This window comes from Chelonoidis abingdonii, chromosome 5 (assembly GCF_003597395.2).
Source record: "Chelonoidis abingdonii isolate Lonesome George chromosome 5, CheloAbing_2.0, whole genome shotgun sequence".
In the NCBI taxonomy this organism is placed as follows: domain Eukaryota; kingdom Metazoa; phylum Chordata; order Testudines; family Testudinidae; genus Chelonoidis; species Chelonoidis abingdonii.
In genome coordinates this window covers 33449105-33467506 of record NC_133773.1, presented here as the reverse complement: position 1 = coordinate 33467506, position 18402 = coordinate 33449105, and the positions used below count along the sequence as shown (strand labels likewise).

At 41.3% G+C, this 18402-nt stretch overlaps 2 protein-coding genes across 5 annotated transcripts in view; one reads left to right on the top strand and one right to left on the bottom strand.

Annotated features, from left to right (window-relative positions):
• Nucleotides 1–10910, bottom strand: part of INTS12 (integrator complex subunit 12) — a 35774-nt gene extending 24864 nt beyond the window's left edge. The window contains exons 1-2 of the mRNA XM_032794249.2: nucleotides 10800–10910; nucleotides 1027–1192 (exon numbers count right to left, since the gene is read on the bottom strand). Coding sequence (XP_032650140.1) covers nucleotides 1027–1182 — 156 coding nt within the window. The 5' untranslated portion in view covers nucleotides 1183–1192; nucleotides 10800–10910. The remainder of the gene's footprint in view (nucleotides 1–1026; nucleotides 1193–10799) is intronic.
• GSTCD (glutathione S-transferase C-terminal domain containing) overlaps nucleotides 10589–18402 on the top strand; it is a 142657-nt gene continuing 134843 nt past the window's right edge. For 2 of the 4 annotated variants that reach the window (XR_012655932.1, XM_032794241.2), the window contains exon 1: nucleotides 10931–11005. The gene's annotated coding sequence lies outside the window, so the exon portion shown is untranslated. Of the gene's footprint in view, nucleotides 10611–10930; nucleotides 11006–12361; nucleotides 12427–18402 lie in introns of those variants that run through there. The other 2 variants (XM_032794244.2, XM_032794242.2) reach the window with 2 other exon arrangements.

Sequence of the window (18402 nt, the reverse complement as noted above, 5' to 3'; positions counted from 1 at the left end):
CACATTAACCCTAATCTGACATGGCAATACCGATTTCAGCGCTACTCCTCTCGTTGGGGAGGAGTACAGAAACCGGTTTAAAGAGCCCTTTATATCGATATAAAGGGCCTCGTTGTGTGGACGGATGCAGGGTTAAATCGGTTTAATGCTGATAAATTCAGTTTAAAAGCATAGTGTAGACCAGGCCAGAAACTGAGCAAGGTGCCATGACTGAAATTTCAGTTACTTTGGAAAAAGAAACCACAACTGGACACTTAATACAGATTATCCACTTGGCAGTGGAAAGCAGTAGGTTATTGGTGGGGTCCCTTTAATATAATATTCTCCATCTTAAATAGCGTTTAGTACTTGTTAGCTTAATGCACTACTGGAAGAAGCTCAAACACTACAGTGATGCGCATGTTATAAGAACCTCTACAGAACAGAACATGACACACAATTTTTTTTCATTCGTCAGGTGTGCTAGTTGTTTTGGTTCTGCAAATCATTTTGACTTTAAAACCTGCCCCTCAACCTTTTTTCTTCTTCTTGCCGCATACGAATTAATCAACAGAATGTACAGAAAACTGATGTGGTTTTACCATTATCTGACTACATTGCTTAAGATTTACACTCATCAACAACAATTAACCTGCATTTTTATGAACTTTTAGCTCTAATTTTTGATTCAGGATGGATGAGCAATCTGGTACAGAAGTAACAGACATACCACCACCAAAGCCAGGATAAAAGTATTCAGAAAGCACCATGTTACAAAGAGCCCCTCCCACCCCAGCAGGGAACAGCTCTCTTCCAGGACCAGACATTGTGCCACTAAGTCACTACGAATTTTTCCTCTAACTTCAGTGGCACCAGAATCAAATGCATAAAGGTCAGTGATCAAGTAATAACATAGCTATGCCGCAAGTCTGTTTTCTCCCCATTTCTGACTCTCACAGTTCTTCAGCTATAAAACTTCAAACAGGAATAGCTGGAGCTTTAATACTGCTTATAAAAATGACCTACATGTTCTATTCATGTGAATACCTTTTGTGAAGGACGATAGCTTGAATCAATTCCTCTGGCCAAAGACTCATCAAGCAGAGCTTTTAGCTTTTCAGCAGAATCCTTATTCTTTGAATGCAGGAAGCCCAGTGCTTTCAAAAAGATGGGATCAAGTTCCAAGTTCACTGTAGCAGCCATAGTAGCTTCTCTGAAAGGAAATGAAAAAGAGGACATTGAACTTTATTCATGTGGAGTACAGCTCAAATGACACAACAGCTAATAATCTCACAGACAACTCTTTTCAAGAGAAGAAATGGACACATTATTTATCATATCAGTTCTAGCATAGATATGAATTTAAAAAACAAAACTGATAAACAAAGCCACAAAAGCCAACTACCTTCCACCTCCATTAGAAGACAATGAATTTGCTGCATTCTAGAAAGACAGAGTAGTAGCATCTTATCCCACAGCTGAAGTAATGTCAGATTCTGAATTTGGCAAACCCAAAGTCAGAAAATCAAATGTACTGTATTTATGAGAATGCAATGCGTATTTCAGAATATCGTTATTCAGAACATAAGCAAAATTCAAGTGTAATAAATTAAAAGTGAGTGACAGCTTCAAGAAAAGAAACTAATAGGTTGTAGATTTCCTCCTTATATAATAAAATACTAAACTTTCATTGCATGCACACTGAATTTCATCTGGTTGCTTACTAACAGTAACATATATTTGGAAAAACAATTTTCTTTGCGGACACAATTTCACATTTTGAACTTTTCAGAACAATAGATTCTCATTATAACACCTAGAACAGTTACGTCACAATTTTTGGTTTAAAAAAATGATAAAATCTAGATGTCAATTGCTTAATTTTAACTGACAAAGCAAGGAAATTAAGTATTCAGGCTATTATTTGTCTAAGTACCTTTGTGATTATTGAGTACATTTGATGACAAGTAAAAACTACCTAGGGTTTGAGATGTCACAATATACAATGAGGTGAAATAAGGGAATGGGGCAGAATTAATTTTAAAATGTCTTTTCTTGATAGCAGCAATTTTTTTCCACATCTGAGTTTTCTCTGCTCAGTTAAGCTACATAACTAATTCTTTCTACCTAGATAAGCAAGGAGCTGTCAGTCTCAGCAACATAAATTCCAGGAAATGGCAATTACTTAAGAGATCCTCCTTAAAGAAGAAATTCTTCCAAATCAGCAATATATCTTTATTATTTCAGTTTAAGGAAAGCTACAGCAAATAAGGCTTCCAGTCTTTTCTAAAAAGCATGAGATGTAAGTATTCCTAATCCCTTTTATCATCATGCCACATTTATTGGGATTTCTTATTTCTAACCCTATAATTTAGAAAACTCTTTTAAAAGAGCGTTCATGCCACTCTCCGAAAAAGTACAGCTTGGACATGTACTCTGGTTCCAGCTTGCAGAGCCTTGCCTGACTGAATTCTTTTTTATGTTAAGCACAGTGAAAATAGTGAGCTTTAACCTCTCTGGACAATCCACCAGCAGTGACAAGCTGCTCCATCGCTGCTTGCCTGGAAGTCTTCAGGAGTCTTTATCTCATGCTGGGCTTTCACAAGACACTAGAGAATCACTCTACCAAGATCATCAAGGAGTTCAGCATATAATAGACTTCATAAGGATTTTATCAATGGACCCAGCAGAGACCTAAGAATTCTATTCAGAACCTTTTCTCTATTCCTTAGTCATTCTTCTTGTCAAATCATATCTCAGCGGCCACAGAACTTCTACTAGTATCTCCTACACACCAGTAACTCTGGTTTTGTACTGATCAAGCAAAGACTACAGTGTAAGCTCATCTCAGGGCAACTCAGTTTCGCTTTAATGTCTATAAAAATGGAATTCAATGCACATGGAAAGCAGTTATCCTCCTCTCTCATACATCCACCTATGGTAACTGCTCAGGCCACTCTTGTGATCTGTGGGCTGTATTACCTGCTCTTTTTCTTTGTTCAGTATTTACGGTCTGTGTTTCAGTAGCATACACTGTATCTCTAGGTCTCTGTTAAATACCCAAAGATATAAAGTATGTGAGATAACAGAACCCTTATCACAGACATTGGAATAATGCACTGCTTGAGGAACTTGAAGTTCCTTTCTTGTGAGTTTTCCTGTTTACAAGTCTCTATATAACATATTGACATAGTCAGAACAGATATTAGTAACCAGCCAAACTCAGGATGCCGTCAGGCTAAATGTGATTTCTTGAATTAAAAGAACTCTGAGAAAATGTCTATAAGCAATGTTGAGTCCAACAGCATAAGGACAATTTTGTTTTCTAAGAGGTAACAGTTTGTAGATCTAATTCTAACTTCAGCTTTTAAGAACTCCTCTGTCAAGGAATTGTTAAAAAAAAGAGCACTGTTTGTGTTCAATCCTTTGATCTGCATACTATGGCCTTCTCTCTTCTGACCTCAAGGTTAATATAATAATAATGCTGCATACTAGTACTGTCACAGTTAAGAATTTGTCTGTCTCTACTGTAATCTCTCATTTTCAGGGGGTTTATAAGGCTATTTAAAATATGCAGAGGCTGAAACTTGGCACACAAGGGCTCAGCATGGAAATGAATTTTCAATTAAAAATGATCTATTTTGTTGCTTTTTAAGATAAAGAAAGTGGGAAAATTTATTTACCAGAGTGAGATGCTCATATGCTAACTTAAAAATGGACTTGATCTGCAAAAATAAGGTTGATGATCTGCTCTCCTTACATGCACAGGTCTCTTACTGGAATACAAAAACACAGGAAGTTTTATATTGGCCCACTGTCTGTCTGGTCCAGCATCTTGCCATTTACAGTGGCCGGTATGACAAACATTACAGTAATGAAAGAAAGGACGATCCAGTGGTTAGGTCACTAGACAGGGGATTGGCAGACTGGGGTTCAATCTCCCCCTCTGTCACAGACTGCCTTGAGCTAATCACTTAGTCACTCTGTGCCTCAGTTCCCTACCTGTTAAATGGAGATCACAATATTTCTACGCTACACAGTTATGCGGAGAAATAAAGTCAGTGAAGCACTCAAATACTATGGTAATAGAGGTGACATAAGTAGTATCTTCAATAATATGCAAGAAACCCCATAATGGACAATTATGAAATAACCTCCCGCTATGGGAAGTTTCTTAACTGCTGTCAGTGGTTGGCTGAGTAAGGCCTGAGAGCTTATATCTCTAATTTAAAGAAAACAAAATACCAAAAAACCCTCCACCCCATACAGTGAAACCAAGGATATTCTCATTCATATATGTCTAATACCCCTCTGAAGCCTATAAAGCTCCTGGCCTCAATGGTATCTTGCGGCAACGAGTTCCACACTAATTATGTACTATCTGCAAAAGTATCTGCTTTTATCATTTTAAATTTAATCATTTAAATCTCAGTTTAAAGGTCCTCTTGTTCTTATGTTATTGAAAAGGATAAATAGAAGCATCAACTTTACTGTTCATATTTTACTTATTATTTTGTATATCTCTTTTGTGTCTCTTCTTATTCTTCTCCTCTCTCAACTAAATGAACCCAATCTTTTTCACGTCTCTGCATATGGAAGTCTCGCCACTCCTCTAACTATTTGCATCACCTGTTTCTGAACTCCTATTTATGTCATATCTTTTTTGAGACAGAGTGCCAGAACTGAACACAATATTCCAAGAAAGGGCACACCACTGATTTATATGACAGTATTCTAACAGTGCAGTATAATCAATCCCATTCTTTATAAAACCTAACATTGCTTACTATTTTGACTACTACTAATTATCAAGAAGAGCTTTTTCATTTACAATAACAATCCAGGTTGTCTTCAGAAATAGCTACCTTAGAATCCAGAAATGTGAATTAATAGTTCAAGGTGAAATGTATTGGAAGGAAAATTTTGTAGCTGTCAATACTAAATTTCACTTGTCAACATGCTGATAATCCACCTGTGTTTTTTTGGTTCCACTATTCATCCCAGTCTTCTCTGGTTTTGACTATTTAAATAATTTTATGTCTGCAAATTTTGCTTTTCCCACCCCTTTTTCAGATCACCAATATATTAAGTACCCACTCTAGCAAACTGCATGCACCCACCGCCCAATATAACATATAGCCTGGCTAAAAATTTACCTTTTATTCTTACGCTTTGTTTACAGTTTTAGATCTATGACAGAGCACGGCCTTTCAGAGAAAGGCTCTTAGCCTCTCATTAGGGACCCAAAAAGCTTTTTGGAAGTCCAGATAAATTATATTAACCAGTTCTCCTTTATCCATTATTTAGTAAATTAGAGCAATATAATTTTTAGGGCTGTTAAATAATGGCAGTTAACTCACGCAATTAAATTAACTGTGATTAAAAAAATGAATCGTGATTAATCACACTGTTAAACAATAGAATACCAACTGAAATTTATTAAATATTTTTGGATGTTTTTCTACATTTTCAAATATATTGATTTCTATTACAACACAATACAAACGGTATAATGCTCACTTTATATTATTTTTTATTACAAATATTTGCATTGTAAAAATGATAAACAAAAGAAATAGTATTTTTCAATTCACCCTATACAAGTAGTGTAGTGGAATGTCTTTATCGTGAAAGTGTAACTTACAAATGTAGATTTGTTGTTCTTACATAACTGCACTCAAAAACATAACAACGTAAAACTTTAGATCATACAAGTCCACTCAGTCCTACTTCTTGTTCAGCCAATTGCTAAGACAAATAAGTTTGTTTACATTTACAGGAGATAATACTGCCCTCATCATGTTTACAATGTCTCCTGAAAGTGAGAATAAACGTTTCCATGGCACTTTTGTAGCTGGCGTTGCAAGGTATTTACATGCCAGATATGCTAAACATTCATACGCCCCTTCATGCTTCAGAGGACATCTTCAGAGGACATTCTGGAGGACATCTTTCCATGACGATGATCCTTGTTAAAAAATTTGTGACTGAACTCCTTGGAGTAGAATTGTACATCTCCTGTTCTGTTTTATCCGCATTCTGCCATATATTTCATGTTATACCAATCTGGATGATGACCCAGCACATGTCCATTTTAAGAACACTGTCACAGAAGATTTGACAAAATGCAAAAAGCTACCAATGTGACATTTCTAAAAATAGCTACAACACTCCACCAAAGGTTTAAGAATCTGAAGTGCCTTCCAAAATCTTAGAGGGAAAAGGTGTGGAGCATGCTTTCAGAAGTCTTAAAAGAGCAACACTTGGATGTGGGAACTACAGAACTCGAACCACTAAAAAAAGAAAATCAATCTTCTGCAAGTGGCATCTGACTCAGATGGTGAAAATGAATGTGTCGGTCTCCTCTGCTTTAGAATGTTATTGAGCAGAACCTGTCTTCAGCATGGACTCATATATTCTGGAATGATGGTTGAAGCATGAAGAGACATATGACTCTTTAGCACATCTGGCACATAAATATCTTGCGATGCTGGCTACAACAGTGCCATGCGAACACCTGTTCTCACTTTCAGGTGACATTGTAAACACGATGTGGGCCACATTATCTCCTGCAAATTGCAACCCAACTTGTTTGTCTAAGCGACTGGCTGAAGTAGGACTGAGTGGACTTGTAGGCTCTAAAGTTTTACATTGTTTTATTTTTTAATGCAGTTATTTTTTGTCCCTAATTCTACATTTGTAAGTTCAACTTTCATTATAAAGAAACTGCACTACAGCACAGTAACTCCTCACTTAAAGTCGTCCCGGTTAACGTTTTTTCATTGTTACATTGCTGATCAATTACAGAACATGCTCGTTTAAAGTTCTGCAATGCTCCCTTACAACGCTGTTTGGCAGCCACCTGCTTTGTCCACTGCTTGCAGGAAAAGCAGCCCATTGCAGCCAGCTGGTGGAGGCTTGGGACCTGGATAGACTGGCAGCCCCATCAGCCCCCCGTTCCCCTAAGATCCCTGTGCAGCAACCGCTCAGCAGGCTATCAATTGCTGGCAGTTCAGCTGTCCCTCCCTACTACTGCCATGTGCTGCTCCTGCCCTCTGCCTTGGAGCTGCTCCCCAGAGCCTCCATCTTGCTGTGTCAGGGGGAGAAGGGGAGTTTATAGGGGGGCTAATGTCAGGGTGTCCCCCTCCCCCCTGCTCCCCACTTACCCCATCTTCCATAGAGCAGGGGGACACATGACAGGGCTTGATGAAGGGAGCTTCCTGGCAGCAGCTGCCATCTCAGCTTGCTGATCAACTTAAAAAGGCAGTGTACTTAAGAGTGGGGTCAGCGTACTTAAAGGTGCAATGCACGTCTCTCTCTCACACACAAGGTGTGTCTCTGTCTTCCACGCTATCTCCCCTCCCTCCATTTGTGCTGCCTTATAGCGTGTGAGGCTACACTAACGAGTTAAACCTTGAGGGCTCAACCAATTGCTAGTTCATCATTTAGCAGTAAGGCATTCCCTGGGAAATATCCCACCCTCTGACTTCACCACCTCAACCAAGCTTCACAATCATCATCGCTTTGTACCAGTATTGTTTGTTTAAAACTTATTTTGTGTGTGTGTGTGTGTATGTAGAGAGAGAGAGAGAAAGAGAGTCAGTCTTTTGTCTGGTGAAAAAAATTTCCCTGGAACTTAAACCCCCCTATTTGCATTAATTCTTATGGGGAAATTGGATTTGCTTAACATCGTTTTGCTTAACGTCACATTTTTCAGGAACACAACTACATCGTTAAGTGAGATGTTACTGTACTTGTATTAGGTGAATTGAAATAAACTATTTCTTTTGTTTTTTACAGTGCAAATATTTGCAATAAAAATAAATACAAAGTGAGCACTGTTCACTTGGTATTCTGCGTTGTAATTGAAATCAATATATTGGAAAATGTAGAAAAATCCACAAATATTTAAATAAATGGTATTCCATTATTGTTTAACAGTGCAATTAATTGTGCGATTAATCACAATTAATTTTTTTAATAATTTGACAGCCCTAATAATTTTCCTTTGCAGAATAAGTGCTGGTTTCTGTTTTATATTCAATTTTTCTTGTACTGCAGTGCAGTTCATTGGTCTGTAATTACCAGGACCATCCTACTGCCTTTTTATATGAAAGTTAAATTTGCTACTCTCCAGTCCTCACAGAGAGGGAATTATGTTAATGAAACTGAATTTTTTGTTAGCAGCTCAGCCACATAAGTTCCTTCGGAACTCTGATTTTCACCATTTGGTCCAGTGACTTTTTGTTCTTTATCCATTTATTCCAGCACCTCCTCTTCTGAAACCTCAATCCCAAAGAATACCTCCAGCTTTATTACATGAAAAGTAGGGGTCTAGAGCATAGATCTCCAAAGGTTCCTTTGTGATTAAGAAAGATGCAAAGAATCAGCTGAGCTTTTCTATAATTGCTCCCTTCTCCCTCTGCCAGCCCAGGAAACCCAACAATTCTCTTGGAGGCTAGCTTCTTCTAACAACTACATATTTTCATGTTTGTATTAGGTCAGGCTAATTGCTGTTCAGATTCAGTTTTAGCTCCTATTTTCTAATTTTCTTGCCCTAGTTCACATGCCACTGCATTGGTCCATCTCTTTCACCAGTGGATCCTGGAAAAGAAGGGGAATGGTTAAGGGGTTGAGGTGATCCTGCAGTGTCCATCTTGGGGAGATTTTTTTGGAGAGGAGGGTATGTAGACAGACATGCTGAAGGGGAACCTGGATTGAGGACACACTTTGTTTCTGCATTCACATAACCATGACTTACTGATTGCTGCCTAAAAACTGCCTCACTTAGGGGAAAGGCCACAAAGATACTGGACACTGCCTGAGTGCAGGTTATAGTTTGTTTATTTAGGTCACTGGTTAATTGTTTCGTAGTTTATATCTCAATTGTTTATCCTCCCCACCCATTCCTAATCAATGCACCACCTTGTGAGCTTCAGTAGGCAAATTGTTTATTACATCAGGTTCTGGAGAGCCTTTAGATATTGCATGAAGATATTCAGGTGCAGGATCAAGCTTTGGTTAAAACTGAACTCGGGGTCTAATCACAAAGCCACAATTTTAACCTCTGTAATATACCACTTTGAATGTAAGGATTATTTACATTCATAGATTCCAAGGCCAGAAGGGACCATTGTCATTATCTAGCCTGACTTCCTGTATAGCACAGGCCGTAGAACTTCCCCATAATTTCTCTTAGAAAACCATTCAACCTTGATTTAAAAATTTTTAGCGACGAAGACTCCATCATGACCCTTGGTAAGTTGTTCCAACTGCTAAAAAAATTACGCCTTATTTCCAATCTGAATTTGTCTAGCTTTAATTTCTAGCCACTAGATCGTGTCATACCTTTCTCTGCTACACTGAAGAGCCCATTATTAAGTATTTGTTGACCAAGTACTCATAGACCGCTGCAGTCAAATCACCCCTTAATTCTCTGTTAAAATAAACAGATTGAGAGCTCCTTAAGTCTCTCATTATACAGCATGTTTTCTAATTCTTTATTGATTCTTGTGGTTCTTCTCTGAATCGTTTCCAATGTATCAAAATTGTTCTTGAACTGTGGACACCAGAATTAGACAGAATATACCAGCAGCAGTCATACCAGTGCCAAGTACAGCTTTATATTAGATTCCCTTTAATAAGGAAGCAGTGATCTCAAGTCTACTAATTCCTTGTCTTGAAAATTTTTAAAATATACAAAATCAAAATATAAAGGTCAAAAAGTGATTATAGTCTTTCACCACTGCAAATTTTAAATCACAGGCTGACTATGCTACACATGAAGATAAATTATGCCCAAATTACATGTATTCTTAACTGAATATTTGCTGATCTAATCCCTCAGCCTCGCTGTCTGTCTGGTTTTAGATTGTGAGGTCCGGGGGGCAGGGATTATGCCTTCTTCTCTATATGGAAAACACTTATCACATGATGGGGTGCTACCACAAATAAAGAATAACCGTCCAGAGGCAAATCTTTCAGTTTTATTCCAATGTTAACCATTTAACTAGTTTGCGTTTAACTCAGGTGTGAATATACAGACTGTGTCTTCAAAGGAGAATGTGCTTTAATCTTGAAAGAGATTTAAGTATTCAAGTGAAGTTCAAAAATCATGCAATCAGAGTTGGAAAAGACCTATTAGGACCAATTCCCTCAGAGAAACAAGTTCCTGCTAGCTGTTTATAATAGCGGCACCCAGGAACACAGCTAATGAGAACCTTCCATTATCAGTTACTATAGTGACCTAAACTCAACACTATCTACAAAAATCAAGTATGTGCATGTGTGTAGCAGAACAGGGAAATTATTCATGATGTATAGCAAAAAACAAAACTGCACTGAAGATTAAAGCAAAATAAAGTGGCCATTCTCCTACAAGGGAACTTCAGCATTACAAGGGGGGCAGGGAAAGGGCCTCGTCACTAAGTCGATAATAAACCATTGGTTTGTACAGTGGTAAGTTTCCTAAAAGACTGAAACCAGCAAGTCGAAAGCAAAGGAATTGCTCGGCCCAGTGATCAGCCCCCTTGCACTGCAATAACACGACGCTGCCCCCCTGATCCGACGGCCTGAGCCCGACTCCCAGCTGGGCCCGGAGGGAAGCCTCGGCTCTGGACCGGGGCAGCTGCGTACATCTGGGTGTATCCGCGGGCTCCGTCCCTGCCCGGGCTGTGCAGCGCCGAGCTCGGCCCGGCCGCTCACGAGTTAGACCCAGTGCGGGGCTCACGGACGGTATGGGGGGCGCAGCCTGTGCCCCGACCCGTCCTCTGCCCTCCACCTCACCCGGCTCTTCCCAGCAGCCTCCGCCCGCTCCTTACCCCTCGCCGCTGGCCTGGCTCCGTCCCGCCTGCCGGTCCCCGGCGCCCGGCGAGTGACGCAGAGCGGCGCCCGGGCGGCGGGAAGGGCCGGCTGGAGGAGGCAGCGCGGCGGCAACGTGCGGAGGAAGAGGCGGAGCCGAGGAGGAAGCGGCTGAACGGGCTGAATTGGGGGAAAGAGGAGTCTGCTGCCTGGGGCCGGGGCTGGGGTAAGCGGAGCCGAGTCGAGCCCTGAGCAGTGAGGGGCTGAAGATGTGGGGTGAAGCCTCCCCGGGACCCGGGGAGGGGCAGGAGTCGTGGATATGGGGTGCATCCCTAGGGCACAGGGACCGTGGTGTGGGGCAGGTGCTAAGGATGTTGGGTGCACCCCCCAGGGCATAGGGACCCCAGGGAGGGGTAGGTGCCGTGGATATGGGGTGCATCCCTAGGGCACAGGGACCGTGGTATGGGGCAGGTGCTGAGGATGTGGGGTGCACCCACAGAGCACAGGGACCCCAAGGAGGGGCAGATGCTGTGGATATGGGGTGCATCCCTGGGGCACAGGGACCATGGTGTGGGGCAGGTGCTGAGGATGTGGGGTGCACCCCCAGGGCATATGGCCCCCAGAGAGGGGGAGGTGCCGTGACTATGGGGAGCATCCCCCAGGCATAGGGCTCCCAAGGAGGGGCAGATGCTGTGGATATGGGATGCATCCCTAGGGCACAGGGACCATGGTGTGGGGCAGGTGCAGAGCATGTGGGGTGCACCCATAGGGCATAGGGACCCAGGGAGGGGGAGGTGCCGTTGATATGGGGTGCATCCCTAGGGCACTGGAACCGTGGTGTGGACAGGTGCTGAGGATGTTGCGTGAAGCCTCCCTGGGACACGGGGAGGGGCAGGTGCTGAGGATCGGGGCACCTGAGCCACAGACATCGCAGTGTAGGGCAAATACTGAGGATGTGGGGTGAACTGCTGAGGCACACGAACCTTTGTGAGGGACAGGTATTGAGGATATATGGTATGTGGAGGTGACCACAGTCACTCATCACAGGGGTCTGGGGCATTCACCTCAATTTTTCATTTACTTTCCCATGAGTTTTGCTGGCATGGACTTGGGGAACTACCCCCCACTCCTCTGCACCCTCTGTATTAGGCAGCTAATTCCATAGCTCCCATTGCCATGGATGCATGGCAGAGCCCATGGTCCAGGTTGTGAATGTAACAACCCTCAGGAAAGTCTGTGAGCAGGGTTTGAATCCTGGATGTTAAGTCCTGCAGCACAGATTTCTACTACATGAGCTAATAGAGACTCTCCACTACTTGGTAACGCTAGTTGGTTGTTATCTTCTGGTAAAGGGACAAGGCAGAATGCAGGAACCCAGTCCTTGCCCGTATGATACATGAATAGCTAAGAGATCCAGATGTGTTCATAACTAGCATTCACTGCAGAGCTATTAGCAATGACTAAACAGAGGAGTCACCAAATGAACCAATAAAAGGTTGACAATTACTCAGTCTTACTTCTTGTTCAGCCAGTCACTAAGACAAACAAGTTTGTTTACAGGATATAATGCTGCCCTCTTATTATTTACAGTGCCACAGAAAGTGAGAACAGGCATTTGCATGGCCCTTCTGTAGCTGGCATTGCAAGGTATTTACATGCCAGATATCCAGTGATGAGCTGCCAAAATATTAACAGGTTCCCTCCTCCTCACCCCACGAGGGGGTCATGCCCCCCTCCCAGGACTCCTGCCCCATCCAACCTCCCATGTTCCTAGATATCCCCCAGGACCCCTGCCCCATCCACCCCCCTTTCCTGTCCTCTGACTGCCCCCTGCAGCCCCATCCAACCTCTCCTCTCATTGCTGATGGCCCCGCGGGACCCCTGCCCCATCCAACCACCCTTTCTCTCTGTCCTCTGACTGCCCCTGGAACTCCTGCCTGCCATCCACTGCCCCATCCAACTCCTGCTCCTTCCTGACTGCCCCCCCAGGACCCTTGCCCCCGTTCAAACCCCCTGTTCCCTGCCCTCTGACCGCCCCGACCCCTATCCACACCCCCACAACCCCCTGAAATCCCTTGTCCTCTTCCAACACCCCCTTCCTGCTCCTTGTACCCTTACTGCGCTGCCTGGAGCCGCTCGGCTGGGACCGGGCCGGAGCCACTCGGCTGGGCTGGGGCTGGCACTATAGGGCCCGGGCCGGAGCCGCTTGGCTGGGGCCAGGGCCAGGGCTGGGGCCGGCACCATAAGGCCTGGGCCAGAGCCACTCGGCTGGGACCGAGGCCAGCACCTGCGCCACGGGGCCAGGGCTGGGCCGGAGCTGCTCGGCTGGGACCGGACTGGGCCGCGCCGCGCCTCTCTGGAGCCCTCCTTGCGCCCCCTCCCCCTGCTTACCTGCTTGCTGCCTGTGTTCGTGGGAAGCAGTGGAGGGGGAGGAGCAGGGGGGTGGAGTGTTCTGGGGAGGAGAGGGAAGTGAGCTGGGGCCGGGGCGGGGTGGACAGCTACTGGAGCTTTTGTTAAATAAAGCCCTTTTAGAACCTGTTGTCCTGGAACAACGGGTTCTAAAAGGGGTTCTAAATTTAACAACCGGTTCCTGCGAACCGGTAAGAACCGGTTCCAGATCACCACTGCAGATATGCTAAAGATTCGTATGCCACTTCATGCTTTGGCCACTATTCCAGAGGACATCCTTCTATGCTGATGATGCTCTTTAAAAAAAAACACGTTAATTAAATTTATGACTGAACTCTTTGGGTGAGAATTGTATGTTCCCTGCTCTGTTTTACCCACATTCTGCCATATATTTCATGTTAAGAACACTTTCACTGCAGATTTGACAAAATGCAAAGAAGGTACCAATGTGACATTTCTAAAAATAGCTACAACACTCCTCCAAAGGTTTAAGAATCTGAAGTGCCTTCAAAAATCTGAGAGGGATGAGGTGTGGCGTGTGCTTTCAGAAATCTTAAAAGAGCAACACTTGGATGTGGAAACTACAGAACTCGAACCACCAAAAAAGAAAATCAAGCTTCTGCTGGTGGCACCTGACTCAGAAACTGAACATGCATCAGTCCGCATTGCTTTAGATTGTTATTGAGCAAAACCCGTCATCAGCATGGACGCATGTCCTCTGGGAATGGTGGTTGAAGCATGAAGGGACATATGAATCTTTAGCACATCTGGCACGTAAATATCTTGCAACACCAGGTACAACAGTGCCATGAGAACGCTTGTTCTCACTTTTAGGTGACATTGTAAACAAGAAGTGGGCAGCATTATCTCCTGCAAATGTAAACAAACTTGTTGGAGCGATTGGCTGAACAAGAGTAGGACTGAGTGGACTTGCAGGCTCTAAAATTTTACATTATTTTATTTTTGAATGTAGTTTTTTTGTTCATATATCTAAATTTGTAAGTTCCACTTTCATAATAAAGAGATTGATGTTTTCAACATATAGTGCAAAAAATATTTAAATAAATGGTATTCTATTATTAACAGTGCGATTAATCACGATTAATTTTTTTAATCGCTTGACAGCCCTAATACTGATCAGTTTCACTTTCTTTCAGTTAGTGTTTACTTTTGGTTCTCATGCACTGCTAAGAACACTCAAAATGGGTTGCAGACACTAAGAGATTTGTTCAAAATAATTTTTTCCACTTTTTCTTAAAGACATGGTTATAGACATATTTTTCATGGTCATATTTTTTTCAGAAGAGCCCTGAATTTGGGACAAAACTTGAACTGACTGTCTGTTAAAACCCTTTTTATGTTTAATTATTCATTAATGAATGTGATAGTCTGGACTGCAAAACCCACTAGTCCCATCCTTGTCACCTATTGGCAGTAAAAATACTTTGCTTGTTTTCTGAAACAAGAGCCAAGTATAACTATATATAATGTATTGAACAGTAATTACAGGCATATGTGAGAGCCCATTGTGTCTGGAACAGTTTAATAATGTCTCTGCCATTTCTGTTTTACACACTTTCAAATTTCTGGTGCTAGAGAAAATGTCAAAAGTCTCATGTTAAATAATGACCAAACCAGTCTGGAAGAAAGAGGTGATCAGCAAAAAATTCCTTCCTCCTCTTAGTTCTCTTCACATTACTCCATTCTGATTTTCAAAGGGATGACAACTATTTGAAAGTGCATATCTAATCCCTGTAATTATTTCCTGTCCAATTTTGCTTAAATTTATTATTGCTCAACTCTGCTAAGAGACAAAAAAAGGAAACTTAAAGCTGGAAGAAGGAGAAGTGGAAAATGCCAGTTAATGAGCATCTGATTTAGATCACCTTGAGCATGTGGTTTGGAATAACATGAGGCAAAGGGTTAGTGCTTCCAGCAGGAGGTGCCAGTGAAACTCACTGCGGCCTAGCTAGTGTAACCTTGGAAAATTAACTGTTGCTGCAGTGAGCATCAGCAGTGTCTGTACGTGGTTGAACAGCAAGTAGAGATTAGGATAAACAACAGAAACGATTTTCTTTTCTGAAATGATGCTGAACATGGTTTGTACCGGTCTACACATGTACTTTTACTGTGTTCAACTGAAGCCATTGTCAGCAATATAGTAACTTTCCTGGTGTAGTCTTATGTGAACTACTACATTTTTAACTATATTTAATGTGTCCTTGTATAGTATTCATGTACAGTTGTCATTTTTTAAAACATGATGAAGGCAGTATCATTAACTATAGAAACTGCAGTGTTAAAGGGATTGTGGAAAAGCTCCTATCTGAGAGAACAGTTAACTGTGAATAAAAAACAGGTGCTTTTGAACATAGCAAGTGGGTTTGCGTTGATCACCACCATCTGTGTGAGGCTGAATAAGAAATTTCCTAGATAAATGTTTGAGGTAATGAATTATCTGTTTCATGGCGAAAAGGTTTTTGATGGCTACGAGAGTGAGAGCAAGAGAAACCTGCTGGATTAATCTAAGCCTTTAGACTTCACAGATGAATGGAAAATATAACTGAGAGACCAAGCTGAGCATATAATTGTGCAGTTGGTACAGCTGACTATGGAAGTTAGAGGTCAGAAAATATACTGCCCAATTCTTTGCAAACTGATTTGTGTAAGCAAGGGAGGAAGGTTTTCCTGGCACTCCTCTCTGAAACTGGAATTGTGATAGATTACCTGCTCATAGAAGTTGGAGGTTTTTTAAAGGTGACCTTCAAAGGATTTTTTTAGCAATTGTCTTCTTGCTTTTTTTGCTTCTTTTATGATATATAAAGAAGGCCTGAAAAGTTTGTTGTTTTGAATGTTTTTTCCCCCTAATTTTTTCGTTTTATGAATATCAAGAATGTCTAATGCAGTCTTTTCTGGTTATGCTAGAGAACCCTCTGGGAGGTCTCAGGAATCTTTATTGAGACTTCTAACACCTTAACTAAAAGAGCAAGGAGGTTGAATCTTTAACAGTACTCACTTTATTTGGGATTTTAGAAACTGAAATTACATATCTGTAAACATTAAAAACAAAAAGTTTTAAACATTGACTAAAAATCTCTTCCCCTTTCAATTGCTCAGATTTCTCTTGGCTCTTGTGATGTCACCATTTCGGTAGTTTTCCAGTTATCACAGAATCTTCCAGCTTGCCATGACCTGAACGTTTTATATGAAAAACAAGAATTAAATTAAATTAAATTAACTTAAATTAAACAAACCCCAGCCCCCACTTTCAGACTATCTTTACATATCATAAAGAAACAAAAAGAAAGGGCATGAGCACAAATGTCTTTCTTCTTCCCCATTTACTGTAGATTATCTTTAAATCTTGTGTGAAGGTTTCTGATGCTCTGTCACTATAGGCTCTATATAAAGAGCCAAGAAAAAGCCAGAAACAGCCCAAACGCTCTGTGGTGACCTATTATATCTCTTTAGAGGTTTATTCTTTTTCTCTAACAAATTGTTTTGATTTAACCTTGTTTGAACTATATTCTGAAAATTAATTCTGTATTAAGATATTAAGGATTGGAGTAATTTTTATGGAACAATGTTTTTTCTCTACTGGGAAGACGTAGTCTAAAGCATAGATATGAAATGGATAGTGATAATGTGCCTAAAAAGGTACAAAGTTTTTTTCCCTCTGTCAAACACTCTGGAGAATTTAAGATTTAATTTTAAAAAAATGTCTTAGCCACTCTGGTTGCAAAAATAACTTTCCAAATATGAACCAATATAGTGTTGTCTTCTCTGCAAAGATCTCTGAAACTTTCCAAAAAAGCTCTGAGAAATGTTGTGCCACTGTTCAACTTAACGTAATGTTCTCTCAGAAGCGTAATGATGACACATTAATATAAACATTGTTAATTAGTTCACTGCTGATTATTTTAAGGGAAACATCCAGTTATTGTACTTTGTTCATTACCAACAACATTCAGTAGGAATAGACGAAGAGATGGCTACCCTCACCCCAGTAGTGTTTTTTAAAGTCTCCTATTGTAAGCAGTGAAGCCCTGTAATAGGTTAGTCCTTCCTCTGCCTGACTCTCAGCACCTGAGTCTACACTCAGTCTAAGCTTCTGTCTGTCTGCAGCCAGCAATTGGTTATTATCATCTTTTCTCAGTGCAGTCTCTGATAGCTGTTTCCTACACTGAGTACACTGAGAATCTACAAGAGAGCAGCTGGGGAAAAAGCAATAGGCAAAGCAGGCTCTGTTAAGGAGATTGTAGTATGGGAGAAGAGGATACATTGTAATAAATCTCCTTTTAATGCAGGCCCAGGGAAGTGGGGAGAAAAAGATCTGGATGATAAAAAATGGTAAGGCGAGGTGTGAAATTCAAAGGGTGGGGAAATTATTATTATTTATTAACTGCTGGCAGGGTACTCAGCACTGTATGCATGATAATATTGCAGTTCTAACGGAGTTTACATCCTACAAGACAGACCCAAGTAAGATAAGGGTAAACCAGAAGAGGTGTTCATTGTTTAATATAATTTTGTTCGTTTTTTTGTGTAGTTTGCGGGAGAGGGATGCAGACTAGAGGCCAGCATTATTAAAATGACGTAAATGTGAAGTATTGACACCAGCGGAATTACTTCGCACTAGTGTAACTACAATCAGACTCTGACCGTAGGAGTTCAAGCTGCTTCAAAATAATTCAAGAAACCTGGCATTTTGCGGGGGTCCATTGTGGACAAAGAACAGTATATTGTCCTAAGTGGGACCTAATTAAGAATGTAATTTGTTTCACTCCATAGAATGAAGTTTAATACTACTGTTCTATCTTAACTATCTCATAAACTGAATTCAAGAAAAAAAAGGAGAGAGATGACTTAGGCTGTGCTTTCATTAGCAATTTTTTAAAAATTTCCCCATCATTACCCCTTTTGCAGCTTCACCTTTGTTTCAATAGTGGGCATGCTAGTTATAGAGTGGCTGCTTGTGTATTAACCACTGTGTCATTGAATCTTGTTCAGGGAAGGTCTAAACCATATAGCAATTAAAATACTGGTGGCTGATCTGTACTAGAGTCTTTATGAACTCAGGGGGTTTTTTTGTGTGTAGTTACATGGATATGGCTGTACCAGTGGAAAAACCTAGTGCAGGTGTTCCATACTGATATAAAAGTGACTTGAACCAGTGCAGCTTCCTGGGGATAAGTATACCAGTACAAACCCTCT